Raw genomic sequence first — 18,982 nt, forward strand, 5'->3', positions numbered from 1 at the left:
ATCTTTGGATCGGATAATAAGATTCGATCAGAGATTTTATTGAATTCAGATTACCCCTATCCGATCCAATATATATATATATATATATATATATATATATATATATATATTATTTATTTATTTATAAATATATATAATACATATATGTATATGTATATGTTATTTATTTATATTACATTTTTGTACATTTCTTATATTATTTTTTTTATAAAAATCATGTATATATATGATGAAAATAGTTAAAAAGATATTTATATTCTTTGTTTTTATTTATTTAATTTTCTTTTAATAATTTATTAAAAAAAACACTAAATCAAATCAGGTCGAATCTGAATATCCAACTTCCTCATCAGATTTAACTTCAAATCCCTATTTGTGAGATTCGATCGAATCTTCAAATCGGATTGAATTTACTATTCATAAAATCGCATCATATTGAGATATATCATGATTCGAATCCGACCCGATCCATTTGCGCCACTACGATCCACCCCATTCAGTTTGATTGATCCCCTAAAAAGAGACTTGATCTGTCCCAACAAAAAATTATTCCAAAACCGACGAAATAAGTCATTTAATACAGCTGATATCAGACAGCTAGCTACTTTTTTTTCATTTGAGCTTTATGTAATTAAATAACTCCTTTTTTATCTGAGCTTTACGTTCTATAAATGGTCCCATCCCAGCAATCTAAATCAAGTGGCAAAATATGGGTGCATGCCCAGTCCCATCGCCTGGCTACAAGGGAAAAAGTGGATCATGGTTTTAAATGTGTGAATTTTGTGAAATTTCTGTTTAGAAAGCCACCGACACCAATTATTTATGGAGGTTAAAAATTTTGTGAAATTTCAGCATATATCCAAAATCGATGTAAAACTGATTAATTCACATTTCAATCAATATACTTTTACATTATAAAAACTTTACACTAAAAATAAACGCAACCCAAGACAAAAAATATTTTAGGCTTTAGAAGCTAAAACCATAATCTGGAGCCAAAAGCCCTACAACTGGGACATGCTTTTAGGCTTTAGAAGCTAAAACCATAAAAGTGTATACAAAGACAGCGTTAAATATAAGGCACGAGGCCACAATATAAAGAGGATACTTGCCTTAGTTTTCTAAGTTTGTCATAAAAGTTAAGTCTAAGTATCATACATCATATATGGTTAATACTCAATAGTTTATACATATAAAAATATTTTATAATGTTGTAGATATAAATCAGATACTTGCCTTGGTTCTAATGCGAGTCATTAAAATTAAATTTTGATTATGTAATATTAACTTATATATTTATTATTTATTGTACGAATGTGTAGTGCATGTTCTCACACTAATATTATATAAAGTGCATACTTGCCTCGAGTTTGATGCAAGTTATAAAAGTTAAATCCAATATTATGTATCATATATGGTTAATATTAATATAGGTGCATGTGTTAAACTTTATAATGTTAATTTATATCTTTGTTATTTACTTGCACACACCTCACACTAGTTTATACTATCATAAAGTGAATAATTGCCTTGCTTTTGGTGCAAGTCTTTAATTGAATTTGATCATATAATGTCAATTTTATGGAGGCAAAACACATTAGATCGGATTCAAATAGGGTATATCTGAATCTAATCCAATCCAATCTGAAGATCCGGTCGGATCTCACAAAGATTTATTCCAATTCAAATCCATTAAGGATGCTGGATATCTATATTTGATCAAATCTGATTTAATTTCTTTACAAAAATGCAATATGAACATATTTATAAAATATATAGAACTTGATTCTTTTGAATCGAATAAAGGATGATACGAATTTGATTCAAATTTTTAATCAAATCCTATTATTTGATCCGATCTGATCTAATCTAATAAAATCTAAGAGGGGAGATATTTGAGTCCAACAAAATAGGACCAAATTCGAAATAAGATCAAATCATGATCTTCCCCATTTTCACCCCTAGTCAAGTTACCTCTTTACCCAACCTACTTATAAATATAAAACATAATGCAAACTCATAAGACCATATAATTGGGTTTGTTTGGTTATATATATATATATATATATATATATATATATATATATATATATATATATATATTTTGCACTTTTCCCTAATACATAATATATAAAAAGTGGATACTTAGATCTAATATACCATATATTATATATGATCAATATACTTAACTTGTTCAGTTTATAAGAATTAAATAAAACATTTTAAGATAATAAATAATTGAAATAAAATAATAAAATTTCATACAAAATAACCATCCCATATTTACGGCATTTCAAAATATCTAATATCTGAAATTAATTAATGCTACAATTATTTGTTTCATGTCATAAGAGTTTATTAGGTTCAACTCCTTAATCACCAAACCCTGACCCTTCATAGAGTACAGATCATCATCTGCCAACTGCCGTGATCATTGAAAGGCCACAGTCATTATAACATAAAGGACACCAACCACTCATCATCAATGAACCACTGTCATCTGATGTGTTTGATCTGTCATATTCCTAACATGTACTTTGTTGCGTTCGGACAAAGTTCAAGTTTTAAAAAATCTCTCGATGATGTTATGTTTCGGTTGCACGGCTGGGATGTGTTGTGGGACGTTGTAGGATGTTCCTCGAGATTTGCTTCTTATACATGATATGAGAAGCTCTAATTGAAAAAATATGTAAATTTTGTATTAATAAATTTTTTAGAATGTTTGGCTGTAATGGGTATAAATATAAATTTTAATTTTTTAGCTTTAAAATGTGAAATCTAGGGGGTGCTCTGGTAGATGCATATTTAAGACCCAATCAATCTTATTGGTTTTTAAAAATTTTGAATCCAAACTGAACTGAATCAATTAAAATAAATTTTTTATAATGTTTGATTGTAATGGGTATAAATATGAATTTTAACTTTTCTGGATTGAAATGTCAAACCTAGGGGTGCTCATGCATCCGGGGGCACATATTTAAAATCAAGCCAATCTGAACGGTTTTTAAAATTTTTAATTGAAACTAAATCAAATCAATTGAATGTATTATTAACCAGTTAATCGGTATAATATATATAGATCGGTTCAGTTAATCATGGTTTCTTTCCTAGGTTCAATTAACTGGATTTTTTATTTAAATTTCAGGTTTCGGTTCTGATGAGGGCAGATTTGGCCCTCCAGTGAAATTGCAACACGTGATACCTCGTGACAACTAGGCAAACACCCAGGCAATAACTTACCAAGTTGGTGTCCCTCCCGGGCATCGGTCTGGCTGGCCTGGCGCGACCTGGCGCGACCTGGCGCGGCCTGCATGCGGCCTGCGCGCGGCCTACACGACCTGGCCAGATCAGCCTGCCACAGGCGCCAACCTGGCAACCTGGCTCGGACATAGGCGTCGACCTAGCAACCTGGCCCGGACACAAGCGCCGGCCTGGCAACCTGGCTCGGACACAGGCGCCGACCTGGCAACCTGGCCCGGACACAAGCGCCGACCTGGCAACCTGGCCCGAACACCGACCCACCGACTGACACAGGCGTCGACCTGACAACCTGGCCCGGACACAGGTGCCGACATGGCAACCTGACCCGGACACAGGCGCCGACCTAGCAACCTGCCCCGGACACCGACCCACCGACTGACACAGGCGCCGACCTGACAACCTGGCCCGGACACAGGCGCCGACCTGGCAACCTGGCCCGAACACCGACCCGCCGACAGACACAGGTGCCGGCCTGGCAACCTGGCCCGGACACCGACCCGCCGACAGACACAGGCGCCGGCCTGGCAACCTGGCCCGGATACCGACCCGCCGACAGACACAGGCGCCGGCTTGGCAACCTGGCCCGGATACCGACCCGCCGACTGACACAGGCGCCGACCTGACAACCTGGCCCAGGCGCCAACTTGGCCGCCTGACACAAGCGCCAGCCTGACAACCTCGAGGAGTTCATCACCGTACTCCAGTTCTGACGGGATATGACGTCTTACTGTTTGAAGGCTTTTCACCCACCTAACCCGCGAGGGCACCACTATATAAGGACTCCGACCCCCAAAGCCAAAGGGGGAGGAAAAAGGATGGTAACCCCCGCTCTCTAGCTCTCTCATTTCCCTCCAAGCCCTCTGTAATCAGAATGCTAACTTAGGCATTGGAGAGTCCCCGCCGGGAAAATACCCCTGGGTCCTTTGATTCAGTTCTCGCAGGTCCCTCAGCTCCCGCCGCCTACAAAGGAGAGAAAATCACCTCACGCGGAGGGTAGTCGGGTTGCGCTGCACCAGGGAGCTCCACCATCCTCTAAGTTGCAGGCTGCCTAGGAGCAAGTCAAGTGACAAGTCCACCAGGCAGTTCGCCACCACGGAGTTCACCACCAGGGAGTTCGCCACCAGGCAGCTCGCCACCAGGGAGTTCGCTACCAGGCAGTTCGCCCCCAGGCAGTTCACCACCAGGGAGTTCGCCACTAGGCAGTTCGCCACCAGGCAACTCGCCACCAGGCAGTTTGCCACCAGGCAGTTCGCCCCCATGTAGTTCACCACCAGGGAGTCTGCCACCAGGCAGTTCGTCACCAGGAAGCACCACCAGGCAGTTCGCCACCCCGCAGTTCGTCACCAAGTAGTTCTCCATCAGGGAGCTCGCCACCGGGTCAAACAACGAGGTACTTAGCCAAAAAATTTATACATCACAAAAAATGGTACGTGACCAAAAACGGTTACATCAGGTTCCATTTTTTTATTTCTCGATCTTTGAGTGCACGCTTGGTCTAAAGTAGGGGTGAGCAAAAAGATTGAAAAATCGACTGAAACCGAACTGAAAAATTAGTTAACTGAATCGGTCAGTTTGGTTTCAGTTCAATGATTTTAAAAAACCAAAGGCACCATTCGGTTTCGGTTAACCAATTTAAAAAACTGGTGGTTAATCGAACCGACTGTTATACATGTTTTTGTATATATTTTTTATATATTTATGTATATTATATGTATTTTATATATTATAAATTAATAAATACACATTATATATAAATATATATTTATAATATATTATGTATTATTTATCATTTAAAATATAATATTATATATATATATATATTTATAATAAATATTATAAAGTAAAAAAAAAACTGAAAAACCGACGAACCAAACCGTCAGTTAACCGAACCAGTCAACCGATTAACCGACTAGTTTCGATTCGGTTCCGGTTACCGGTTTTCCAAAAACTGATACTATCGGTTCGGTCAATAAAAATGCCCACGATTCGATTACCCGAACCATTAGCACCCATAGCGAAAATCATGGAAAGGGATTTTTGTTCAGCAAAAAAAAAAAAGACTTTTTAGTTAAATTGATTTGAGAGTCCATCTTGGAGGCTTCAAATTAAATGGCATTGACTAGCCACATTACAGTTATTGAAAACTAGCTTCATTGAAAAGTCGATTTTCTGAATATTTCATCAAACATAGCTTTTAGGCTTTTCATGTGGGACAGTGTTGCAAAGCTAGAAGTGGCTTTGGGGTCTTTGTAAGGTGAAATCTGCTGAATTTGCTGAAGCTTATTGGTTATTAGAAATTGCAGCCTTATTGCAAAATACCTTGGTATAGTAAATTTATTAGTCTTAAGCATGGTTTTAAAAAATGTCTCGGAAACAGAACTGTTTTGGCCATTGGTTTCTAGGTCAACGGTTTGACTGTCCATTTCAAATAGACAACCTGTTTTGACAATAAAAATAAAAAAGCATAAAAAAATAAAAATGATCAAAACCGTTGAACGAGTTGACAGTTTGACTGCCCGGGTCAATGGATCGTTGACCGATTCAATGATTTTTGACTAAGAATCGGTTGTCTGAACAGTTCTCGGGTCAAACGGTCTGATCGTCTGGGTCAATGACGGTTCAAAAACCATTGTTTTAAGTGACTCTTAATTTGATTAAAGCTCGTATGTCTCAGTCTCTGGTCTTTTGAGTGCTGTCAGCTTGCTGTTTGGCCTCTTTTATATGATATTTTCAATTTTGAAGGTATTAATTTGAAGTTTGATAGACCTCCTTAGTTTTCATTTTCTCTTTTTCTCTCTTGGTTGTGGGCTTCTTTGTTTTCTTTTTTTTTTTTGGGTTTTCTGTTCTTGTTTCCTGTTCTTTCTGTGCTTGTGATCATTTTTAACTGTGTGGAAGCCCTCCCAAATGGGCACTGAGTAAAGTTTGTTTCTTCAAAAATGGCTCAATCAAAGTTAAGTTTGTTTCCAATTTCTGAAAATTTACTTGCATTTTTTATAAAAAAATAAATTGATACAATTTGAATGCAAAAAATGTGAAAGAAACCAAATTTGCTTCCATTTTCATTTTCAAATACATTCCTACTTTTAATGAATGTGTTAGATTAGAATCTTTTCCAATGATACAGAATGCCGACCACTAATCCCAGAGGTTCAACCTTTTGATTCTTCCGTTTTGAAGTACCCCAGTCCACGCCACAAAGCTTACCAAAAAAAGTCTTAAAAAAACAATCCCTTTGATAGGCTTTAGCCCATGTGAATGCTTATTTTTAAGCGCTCATTGAAATAAGCACCCAAAAGTGCTTGATAAAATAAGCACCCAAAAGTGCTTGTTCATGAAATAAGGCCATGTTTGGCATGACTTAAAATAAGCACTTCTAGTACTTATTGCGTTTTAGAACCCAAAAATAGGATGCAGGCCTTTTCCACGGAAAAAATAGTTGATGGGTGAGTTTGGCTTCTTGCATTTTCAAGAAGCACTTCTTTTATTTCCCACCCAGTTTTGCCCATTTAAACTTTTCTTAACGCTCAAAATGCTCTTATCAATTCTAAAGCCCTCGCCCCACATTCTTCCTCACTTTTTCATACCATTTTCACTTCTCACCACTTGCAGCAGGGTTGAGCTACAACTATGTATGTTTGTTTTCCAACCATATTTCCTGTTTTTTCATTGAAAAAACTGATTGAACATTGATTCTCATAACTCCATCTTATCCTTCTGTATTTTTTTTGTTGTTGTTTGTTTTGAATCAAACACCTTTAATAATGGGTTTTGCAATAAATCAGGTATGATTTGATGTCTCCATGGAACCAAACTAACAAATGTAACTACCCAAACATGAATATTACACACATGGTGTTTATGCATGCATGTTTTCTTATGTTTATACACAATGGAAGACAATATTTATATTGGCAAAAGTCCATTTTTTATTAAAAAATTTTGTCAAATAAGCATTTTCTTTTTCATTAGAAAAATTACTCCAAAAAAATTTCTTACCAAGTGGATTTTAAACGCTTTTTTAAAACTGTTCCTAAAAATGCCTATTTAGAGAGACAAGATGCCACATGCCAAACAAAGCCTAAACTTATTTTTAATAAATACTAAGTATGTGTTTGGTTCCATTGGTATTTATTAGAAAAACACCACCACATGGGTGGTGGCCTTTATTGTATGTGAAACAATGAAACAACTGTTTAATTTCACTATTTATTAAATAAATGGTAAAAAACTGAAACGTTTTGATTTTTGTGTATGGGGCACAGGGAGAAATGCCAAATTCTTATTTCTCCCAACACCCCAATGTATCTTAAAACCAAATGCTGATGTATCATACTTTAATGGTATTAATTTGAGGTAAAGAATAAAAAACATTTAAAATCTAGCCCGATCAAACAACAAAAATAAGAAATATTTAAAAAGAAAAAAACATTTGGACTTGTCTTATCACCACCCATAAACATAACTAAACACGTGATTGCTTTGGACCTCTCTTGTCCCACAACATCGTTTTTAAAATACCATTACTACCCTCCTTTCGAAAAAGCAATTTAATATTCTAAACATGTCCTTGCTGTTTGGCATAAATACTTCTTTTTCTCCACTTATTACTAAAAAGGAAAAAAAAAAAAAAGTGGATGAAACAAATTCACGTAATCTATCGATTAGGATGATGGTGAATATGTCATCCTTTCGTTCTCCATGTTTGGGCCCTTTTTAATTATTTCCTTCTCCATGCATCTTTAATGTGCATAAAAGCTAAAAGCGTACGTTAGTACAATTCAGAATCTTAGTAGTGTCAAATTATGCAGACGTATTTTCGTAAATAAACGGAACTCCAAGGGTATTCCCATAAATAGCAAGTCAAAGAGTCTAGTCTTCCTCGGAATCCAAGTAGCCATCCATTTGCCTGAGAAAAATTTCCAGGGTCGGACCACCGTGTCCCCACCGCTACTCTTTCTGAAAATCTCCTTCTAGAAGACGAAAACCATTCTCTCTCTCTCTCTCTCTCTCTCTCAGTTCGAAATTACCTTTTATTATTAAAAAAATGGAAATAGTAATAATAATTCATAAAAAAGAGGTAAAATATTTCCAAATTTGTCTTTTTTATTATTTTCTTGGTGGAAGGTTCTTTTAATTTCGGTCTAAACTCTAAAAGCAGCGAAATGGCGCGGTGGGAAGAGAGAGACGGCGAGATGGCTTCACCGTCGGGGAATCGAGGCGAGTCGACTCGGATAGTAGCACGATCGTCGCTTGTCGACTCGTTGAAAGGGTGTGGTTTATCGGGGGTTCGAATCGATAAGGAGGATTTAAAGAGAAGGATTCTGATACCGGAGTACCTCCGTCTTGCTATGCGAAACGCGATTCAGTCGAAGGACCCGAATGCCGGCAACCGGCACGCTGGGAGTGGGAACGAGCAGGCACCGGAGGCGCCGATGGTTGTTTTCGTGAACTCGAGGAGTGGGGGACGGTATGGGCCGATTCTTAAGGGGAGGCTTCAGGAGCTGATGGGTCAAGAACAGGTTAAGTATTCAAAGATTCCATTGTTTTGTGAATTCAGTTTAGGGTTTTGGTTGGCTCGCTGGAAGATGGGTTTTTGATTTCTTTTGGGAACTGTAAGAACCTGTGTCTGTGTGAGCTGAATCACTTTTGATTGCTTAAGCGAGAATTGTGTGCATACGTGGAGCCACTTTATGTCCTCTTTCTTTGTGTTTAATGGAGAGAAAACCAAGCAATTTGTTCATGGATTAGTGCTAATAGAACCTCAAAACTACTTAGTAAGCAGAAAAGAGACTAGCTAAGTGCTGAGCTCTAAGCATCCAAAATTTCTGCTTCTACAATGAGGTTACAGCAGTAATATGCTGTGATTATAAACGAATGGAAAATTGGTGAATTTGGTTTTTATTTAATAGGATCAAACCTCTATTATAGTAATTCTACTCGACAGATAGCGATTGCTATTTTCGTAGATTGCCAGAAGAGATCCTATTATTCAGGGGAAAGAGTGGTGTTCGCTTATGATTGTGGTGCTGGATAGTATAATAGCTTTTTATTCCCTCTCAGATGGTTGCTCAAATTATGTTGTAGTGCCAGGATTTATCAGGGTCTTAATAACAACTTCGATTTGAAAGCAGTTATGCTGACGAAATTTATTTTACGTCAGAACTCTCCACGAAATCTTCCTTGATGACGCCTTAAAGTGTATTCAAAGAGGTCAAGGGGAAACCCTCTGGGGATGCAGCTTTGCCACTCCACAATGTCTTGAATCGAGGTTCTATTTTTGATAAAAAATTGATTTCAAGCAATTTCATAAATGTCAAAATGTTCCAAGATTTCAAGCTTTCAACCAAAAATTTTGCCTGTTTAGGTTTAAGGTTCTATTTTTTTTTATGAATATTTGACACATTTCCAAAATTTCTTTACGCCTTGATATTCGTGTTGAAATTTAAAATTGATATCCGAATGAACTTTTTCCTCAATTATCCTCCATACTACCTTTTTTTGTAGAGGATGCAGATTGAAATTTAGACCATACATGAGTTAATGCTCTTACTTTTCATTATTCCTCTCACTCAGCAAAATGGTGATTTCCTGTGTTTTCTCATGGTTGATTTTTGCTAGTTGATTACATGTTTTCAAATTGACTGTGGGTTTTCTCTTTTGTTATTTATATTAACTTAGGAACTTTATGTTAGTAATATGTCTGAAAATTTCATATTATCATATGTATTGCAGGTTTTTGATCTTTCAGTTGTGAAGCCTACAGAATTTATGCAGTATGGATTAGCTTGCTTGGAGAAGTTGGCTGACCTTGGTGATCATTGTGCAAGAGATATTCGTTCAAAGCTGAGGGTTGTGGTATGTTGGCTTGAGTTTGTCAATTGCTCACTTATTGTTATTGTTGTTGTTGTTGTTGTTGCTTTTATTAGTATTATTTGATATAGTATTGATTTTTCAATATAGTGGGGGTGTGCCTTTTGGCCCTTTTGGCCTCGTATATGAAAAAAAGCAAGAAAAAACTGGTCAGTAAAGAAAATGAAAATGAAAAGTAAACATGCTTCAAAGTATGAAAAAATAATTTTGAAATATCTTAATGACCTAATATTTGCAAACTTAACTAGGATTGAACTACTGAGGGCAATAAAATGCAATGTTTCTTTTTTTAATTTCATCTTCTTACCACCTTATCAACAAGAAATTCTTGTCTCCAAATAAATGTTGCTTATGTTTCTTTTGTAAGGATAACGTAGGGAGAAAAGTAATATATTTCATAATGTCCATCCTTGGGGTCTGAAACCTTTGCTGTTGCAAGCAACATCTAATTGAAATGTTGATGCAGTACTTGGTTTATACAAGAAGGCTGTTCAAACATTTGATGGGATGCCAGAAGTCCATCGATTTCCACTAGGAAAGGATCCTCCTTCATTTCATTTGATAGAGATTTGAATATGATTTCACCATAATGGGCCTTGCATGCCTGCTATTTGATTCTTGTGTCACGCCACAAAAATTAGAAGTGCTAGAGAGCATCTATTGGTTCTCTTCTTCAGTCATATAAGTACTTCTTCCAAATCATTAATGTTTTTTTTTTTGATGAATAATAGTAAGTTTATTGATTCAGAAGCAAATTAGAGTGAGTTCATACATCATCCCAGTGAGAGACGCGAGCTGCAGCCCCTCGTTGAAACTTACAAGTAAACTAGGAAAGAAAAACAAGAATCACAACTGAGCCCAAAATAATTCTTCCCTATTTACCCCTTGCTTAGCTAACACATCTGACAAGGTATTTGCTGATCTCCCCACCCACTGTACAATGACCAACATATTCCTTGTCAACCAACTAAATTTCTTCATTTCATTCTTGTATTGCCACATAGCCTCTTCAGAATTTTTCAACCAACTCACCACCACTTTGGAATCCCCCTCGATTATTAGTTGTTGTACCCCCAGCTGGTTTGCAAATTGAACCTCTTGTACAGCAGCTAAAAGTTCTGCCCTGATGGAATTCCCAATTCCCAAAGGACCTGAGTAGAGCAACAAAATCTCTCCCTTCTCATTTCTCAAAGCACGCCCCATTCCGGATAATCCTAGATTACCCATGCTGCTTCCATCAAAGTTCAACTTAATTGAGCCTTCGGGTGGAGGAGACCAGTTTGTAATTGATTTGGCCTTTAAAGATGAGCACCTTGCTACTGCTAACCAATTTCTCCAAATGTCATTAAAGGAGAATTGACGAAAGATTTCCAAGGTCTTCAGCCAATGTATTGCCCTGTTTAACACACAGTCTTTCAAATCTTGGCTGTTCCTTTCCTTATCTTGAAAAATTCTGAGATTCCTTTCTTCCCAAAGAGTCCAAGTCAAGGCAGCACGAGCACATCTCTACATAATTCTCTCTATTTTTTTAGGCCAATAAAAGGTAGAATGGTTGAAAAGCATGTGAACTTCTGCTGGTAGACTCAAACTACCCCCAAACAACGAAAGTAGCCAAGCCCAAAGGTCTGCAGAAAAGGGACAAGATACTAATAGATGGTAACAATCCTCACCGTGAGCTCTACAGAGGATACACCAATTAGGAGAAATACAAAGAAAAGGTCTTCTCTTTTGTAGGTTGTCTAAAGTGTTTACTTTCCCATGGAAAACTTCCCAACAAAAAGCCATAATTTTTGGGAGGATTGGCTTACACCAAATTTCTTTTGACGGAAAGGGTTGGTGAGTAGAAAGTTGAGAGATGGACTTGAAAAAAGAAGCACAAGAGGGTCTAGGAGTCCAAACCCTCTTATCTGGCTTGGAGGGATCCAAACAAACCTGATTAAGACACCCAAGCAAAAAAGAAAGAGACTCAATTTCAGCATCCCTAAGTCCTCTACGAAAACCAAAATCCCAAGTAGGATCTAAGGGTGTTCCCAAGGGTGAGACAATTTTTGAGACCACCTCTTTTTTGTACAAAGAAATAGAAAAAAGCGCGGGGAACAAATCCTTTAACGGTGAGTCTCCTACCCAAATATCCTCCCAAAAAAGGATAGAGTTGCCAGAACAAAATTCATACCTGATAAAATTGAGGAATTGAGGAAGGGTGTTGTGAATAGCCTACCAAGGTGCTGCTAGGTTAGCTTGCCTCGATACACCAGCATCCCATCCATTCTCTGACCTCCCATGAATGCTTCCCACCACCTCATGCCACAATCTCTCTCTTTCCAAAGGCCATCTCCACAACCATTTCCCTAACAGAGCTTGATTCTTTCTAATTACCCTCCCAATTCCCAAACTTCTCTCTTCTTTGCTTCTGCACACAATTTCCCAATTAACCAAGTGATCATTTTTCTCTTGTCACGGCTCCCATAAGAAGTCTCTCATCAACTTCTCCAGCTTCCTAGCTTCCCTAACTGGTATCCTAAAGACAGACAAATAATAGGCAGGTAAGTTAGCCAAGGTAGCTCTTATTAGGGTAATTCTTCCTCCTAAAGAGATATAGTTCCTCTTCCAAGAGACTAATCTCTTCTCAAAATTTTCTAACACTGGGGTCCAAAATCTACTCTCCCTAGGATTTGCCCCTTAAGGAAGCCCTACATATGACATAGGCCAAGCAGAGGTGGAACACTCAAGACACTCCGCAATAGCCTCGACCTCCCCTACCTCCAAATTTATACCTGCTATGCAACTCTTTTCCAGATTTATTCTCAAATTAGAGACACTTTCAAATCCTTTTATTAGCTCCTTTAGGTTTGCTACCTTTTCACTAAGACCTCCTTCACAAAAAATCATTAGGTCGTCTGCAAACTGAAGGTGGGTGACGGGGATTTGGTGTCGCCCTATTCTCCAACCCCTGATGGCATCTTCGCTGTCAGCCTTATTAATGATTCTACTAATCACATTAGCTACTAAGGTAAAAAGGAATGGTGAAAGTGGATCCCCTTGCCTGACACCCTTGCAAGCTGGAAAAAAATCCCTCACCGTACCATTTACCAGAATAGAGTAGTGACAAGTACTGATACACCCAAAGATCCAACTACACCACCTGTCCCCAAAACCACCATTCCGCATAACCTCTAATAGAAACTCCCAGTCCACCAAATCATAGGCCTTTTCAAGATCCAATTTACAAACGAATCCTTTCCTACTAGACCTTTTCATTTCCTCCACACACTCATTCGCAATTAAGATATGATCTGTTATTTGTCGCCCTTGAATGAAAGCCCCCTGAGTTTCACTAATGATGGTAGGGAGGACTGTTTTGATTCTCAATGAGAGCACTTCAGCCAGAATTTTATAGATGCTTGTCACCAGACTAATAGACCTATAATCTTTTGGGTGGTTGGCATCATTCTTCTTAGGTATCAAGGCCAAAAAGGTGGCGTTAATTCCAGGGCTTATAGTGTGATTGTCTGCAAATTCCTTAAAGACTTCAGCTAGATCCTCTTTCAACACCTCCCAACAGTCTTGATAAAAACCCATTGTAAAGCCATATGGACCTGGAGCCTTGGATCTATCCATTAGAAAGACAACTTTCTTAATCTCTTCTTCCTCGAAATCCCTTTCCAGCCACCTTGCCACTCCTTCATCAATCCTTGACCAATCCACCCTTTCCATAACTATTCTCTCACTCAAAGGCCTTCTATAAATCGATTTGAAGTGGTCCACAAATTTTCTGGCTATGTCATCCCGGTTGGTAATCACCTCCTCTCCTATCTCTAGCTTGGTCACAAAATTCTTTCTTCGTCTCCCATTGGCCAAATCATGGAAGAATCTAGTGTTCCCATCGCCTTCCTTAATCCACTTGTGTCTAGATTTTTGTCTCCAACTGATTTCTTCCCTCAATAACACTTCTTCCAACTCCTTTTTTAATTGTCTCCTTAACACTCTGTCCTCCTCGGTCAGCCCATTGTGAGATTCCTTTACATCCAAATTCTCTATTCGAGAGATTAGGCCCAATTTCTGCTCCTCAATTCTACCAAACTGATCTCTATTCCACTCTTTTATTTTGGCTCTCAACCTTTTTAATTTCTTATGGAACTTGATCCCCTTCCATCTTACCCCCCTCTCCTCCTCACCCCACCACTCCTTCACTTTTTTCACAAAATCTGGATGGGTAAGCCACATATTTTCGAATCTAAAAGGTTTGGGTCCTATAGGAAAAGACTCGGTTCCTATTTGGATAGGACAGTGATCGGAGGTGACCCTGGGTAATGCCCTAGCAACCAAGTTTTCCAAACTATTCTCCCAGGCAAGGTTAAAAAGGAATCTATCCAACTTCGAGCACAAAGGGGTTTCCTGAAGGTTGGACCACGTGTAACTGGCTTGCAGTAGAGGTATTTCCTTCAGTTTACAATCTTCAATAAAACCATTAAATTTCCTCATGCTTGTTGAGATTACCTGTTGGGGATTACTGGTTTCATCAGAGAATCTAATGACGTTAAAATCCCCACCCAGGCACCAAGGACCATCCCATAGCCCCTTAATTGCATATAGTTCCTCCTACATCTCATTCCTCTCTCTATAGGAATTAGGGCCATAAACATTGGTTAAGACCCATACACACCCATTTTCTACATTCTTGCACTTAATGGAAACTGAGAATCTGCCTATCAATTCTTCCACTACTTCCACCACATCTTCCCTCCATAGTGTTACAATCCCCCCCCGAGGCTCCCCAAGAAGGAGACGAGCTCCAACCTAAACCTCTAGACCTCCAAAAACTCCTCACCCATCTCCCATCTAATTCCATCAGTTTGGATTCTTGTAACAGCACAATATCAGGTTTTCCCCTTCGGAGTAGGTCTTTGATCGCCCTTCTCTTCCTTGCACTCCCTAACCCTCTTACATTCCAGCTAATAATTTTCATCGATACAAAATAGCAAAGGACCCAATAAGAGGCCATATTCTCGTCATTTTAGGCCCTTCCTCCTATCCCCTCTACCACTGAATTCTAAATCCCCCTCAATGTCTGAGATTAGCCTTTCCACTTCAGATATTTTTTTCTTATTTGTTCCTCTTTTCCCCCCCTTCCCAATTTCTCCATCCTTTCCAGCCAATGTTTGAGAAAGAATTTTACCCTTCTCACACTTATTTTTGCTACAACATCTTTCTACGAGTCCTTCCTTTTTATTTTGTTCCTCCATCATTGTACAGATCAACTCCCAAATTCTATCCACCTCCCCCTTACTACTTCCTTCCAACACCCTCTCTCCTCCTTCCACTATCACCCTCTCTCTTGCATCAGAAACTCCTGGATGGGAAGCTGAGATATCTGTTACAGGCATAGCAAACAAGTCAGTACCTAAAACAGAATTGACATCCATACCTGATAGAACGGGGGTAGGACTAGAATCACTGAAAATGACTTGCTGACAGGCGGCACATGGTTTTAAGGCCTTTCCCCTTTTTGGACAAGGTTGGGAAGTAGACATGGTGAAAGAATCACTTCATGACGACCTACCCACTTGGAAAACCTTTCTCTGTGTTTCCGACACTGGAATACCCGCATCCATCCTCACAGCCGATTCTTGTCCCTCTCCACCAACATCCTGTAATTCATTAGACTCAGGGTCAGCTCCCTCGACGAAGGGAGGAGGAGTTTTCACAGCTTTGGAACCAATTTCTTCACCATTCATAGTCTTCCCGCCACCTGCCTCTTCAGTCTCTTCCTCTAAGAACAACTCTGTATGCAAACTTTCTGTTTCAAGAAGATCATTGTTGCTTTTCGGAGACAAACTTCCCAGACTTAGCGTTTCGTCTCTATCAGAATTGTCGTTACTGTTTTGTTCACTCAACCAATCTTCAAGCCCTGTTCTGTTCTCATCACTAGGCTTCATGTATCTCGGGTTGCGCCTATTTGGTGAGAGACGGTTCGCCAGGTTGGATGGGACCCACTGTAGAGAGCCTCGAGACTGCGAGTCTTGAGACTTTTTTGCGCCTGAACTGTTCGGTCGAGAGGAAGGGTTCGGGGTTGAAGAAGATAGACGCTTTATCTCGTCTATCAACTCATCCCTCCTCCCAGTCACGTGCTTACTTAACAAGTCCCTCGGCCCATCTGTCTTATAATGGGCCTTGGGCTCAAGACTATAGGAGCCCAACTTTAAGTCCTTTATTTGAAAAGCCTTCTCCGGCCCACCATAATAGGGATCCACTTGATTGGGCCCTTCTTTTCGTCCCATGTGACCACTTAAAAAGTCACGCCCCCCTGTTTTAATGGTCGAACCAGCAACCTTCCCTGCCTGAGATTGCTGGTTCAGCCTTCTCCCTTTCGACAGTAGAAGCTTTTTGTCTTTTTCCCCTGACACCACCTGCGCAAAGGATCTGCCATTTGTCATACCCTCTTCTTGCTTTCTCCAGGTTTGACCTTCCAACTGCCCCAAAGCTTTTTGGCTTCCCAGAATATGTTGGCCCTTTTTAGTGAAACATCCCTTCCCATTTGAATTACCCAATCTCACTAGTCCACGTAGTGCTTCTTCTTCCTCCTTCTCCCCTCCTACCAACCGAGCCTCCTTCCACAACCCTGCTTCAATGGAGGAAGCTAACCACACAGAGACAAAGCTCCCCTCTGTTCGTACTTCTACCTTTCGTGGAATTTCTTCTGGCTTCACACCACTTAGCAGGATTGCTACTGAATAGAGATCACCCCAGAAAGCACCTTTCAAGATTACTCCACACAACACAGCTATAGACTCTGCTATTTCTTGTTTCCATAGATGGAATGGCAAGCCTATTACATGCACCACCACACCATCTTCAACAAAAAAATCCTTGGAGTTGGATGTTGGATTCCATTTGAAGACTGTGAATGATCCGAACTCAGCCTGAACATTGGTAGCTAATATTTCCAAATCATTCTCTAATGGATCTAGGATGGCTTTACAGTTATCGAAGGGGGTTACTATGAAGACACTCTTCAATTTCAACCTAGTTGCCAGTAAGTCAGCTACCCTCCTCCAATCATTAACCTTTTCCTTGGCTTGTATCACAAACTTACTATCCCACTCCTCTCTCTCTAGACCTCCCACCATTCTGCAATGGCCTTTTGTTTTTGCCATGACCACTGGCCCTTGTTGTACCCTGCTGTTACTGAGATAAGCCTTCTCTCTTATGGAGGCTTTTTTCTCATTTGCTACTCTTTGAACTAAGAACTCTTTGAGCAACCAGTCTACTTCCCCCCAGCCTTGGTTCTGTTTTCCTGCAGGTAGACACACCAGTTGCCTCTGTCCCTTCCCAAAAAATTCAGTCAAAGCTATGAAGAACCCCTTTCTATTCCTCTTACATTCAACAACATATCTTCTCCCTTCTAGTGTACTAAAATCCTGCCAGTTTATCTGCTTACCTTTTGAACAGGCTCCAGCTATGAACTTTCTTAGCCACTCGATCACTTCTAATCCTTCCAGCAATATTGTACCCTTTTTCGCTTCCCTTACCTTCAGGCTTACCTTCCCCTTGATTCTCATCTCTTCGAACAGGAGATTTTTTGCTTCTATCTTCAAGGATCTCCTCCATTGACCTGCCTGCACGAACTCCATCCCCTCCATTTTCCCTCCCATCTTAGTTCCTCACCCTCTCACCCTCTCACCCTCTCCATCATAGGTAGGTTTTTTACCATTTGACTAGATGTTTTATGCACACAACTACAAGAACATCAAATTGTTTTTCCATAGGGTCAGCTATGTTGTTAGCCATCCTTTGCACCCATTGAGTTTTAACTTCCATTCCTTAGTTATCAACTTGAAACTTTTTGAACTCATTTTTGTATACCCACAGATCATTCCCCAAATCATTAATGTTCCTTGTTAATTCCTGACACCCATGTTGTGTTGCCAACTAAGGATAGGAGGTTCTTCATCTACAGCTAAGTATATAAAGTTGACAATTTTTAATCAGGGTGCCTCCCACTGTAAGCAATTTGGGTTGCATCTTCACACGATGCACATTTTCTGACCATCATTTTGATTCCGTTTGAAATAAGTACTTTCTAATACTCCTTAAAATACCTACCTGTTCTCTCAATTGTGCATCTTACTGCCTTGTTTACTTTCAATAGTTTACAAACCCCATTTATTTATTTGTGTTTGGCACTTGTTCCAGTGAAGACTGACCTAAATGTAATTATCAGTATTATGTTTAAATGATACATATTAGAATATTGTAACTCACATGCAAGCAAAAGTGGACAGTTGCAATTTTACTGAGATTCTAATGTAGATACTAGGTTGCTTGTCAGAAAATATTCCTGCTTTGAGAAGAGCTTAAGATTATTCTGTGCAGGTTGCGGGAGGCGATGGCACAGTGGGTTGGGTTCTCGGAAGCCTTGGAGAACTTTATAGGCAGAATCGAGAACCAGTTCCTCCAATAGGAATAATTCCGCTTGGTACTGGCAATGATCTGTCGAGGAGTTTTGGTTGGGTAAGAATTAGATTACATGGAATTCTCAATATAACTGCTCTACTACATTATTGACTTAATGGTCTTGTATATTTCTTCAGGGTGGTTCATTTCCTTTTGCATGGAAATCAGCTGTGAAGATGTCTCTTTCTAAGGCTATTACAGGTTCAGTTTGCCGTCTTGATAGGTAATTTCTCTTTGTAGGTTAGAATAAATATTTCTCCCTTATTTTCCCGGAATTAGTAATATCTAACCTCAACTTTGTTGTTTCCTGTCTATAGAGGAACCCTGGATGTTATTTAAACACTTGCACTGAAAATCACATCATATTACATGAACTAGTTCTGAAAAATGTTTGTAC

At 39.1% G+C, this 18,982-nt stretch overlaps 1 protein-coding gene across 1 annotated transcript in view; it reads left to right on the forward strand.

Annotated features, from left to right (window-relative positions):
* Window positions 1-8,336: 8,336 nt before the first annotated feature.
* Window positions 8,337-18,982, forward strand: part of LOC148843681 (diacylglycerol kinase 7-like) — a 65,110-nt gene continuing 54,464 nt past the window's right edge. The window contains exons 1-4 of the mRNA XM_088957153.1: window positions 8,337-8,780; window positions 9,994-10,116; window positions 18,505-18,642; window positions 18,723-18,808. Of these exons, the coding sequence (XP_088813279.1) occupies window positions 8,424-8,780; window positions 9,994-10,116; window positions 18,505-18,642; window positions 18,723-18,808 (704 nt within the window). The 5' untranslated portion in view covers window positions 8,337-8,423. The remainder of the gene's footprint in view (window positions 8,781-9,993; window positions 10,117-18,504; window positions 18,643-18,722; window positions 18,809-18,982) is intronic.

This window comes from Nelumbo lutea, chromosome 8 (assembly GCF_056320005.1).
Source record: "Nelumbo lutea isolate HS-2025 chromosome 8, American lotus-T2T, whole genome shotgun sequence".
In the NCBI taxonomy this organism is placed as follows: domain Eukaryota; kingdom Viridiplantae; phylum Streptophyta; class Magnoliopsida; order Proteales; family Nelumbonaceae; genus Nelumbo; species Nelumbo lutea.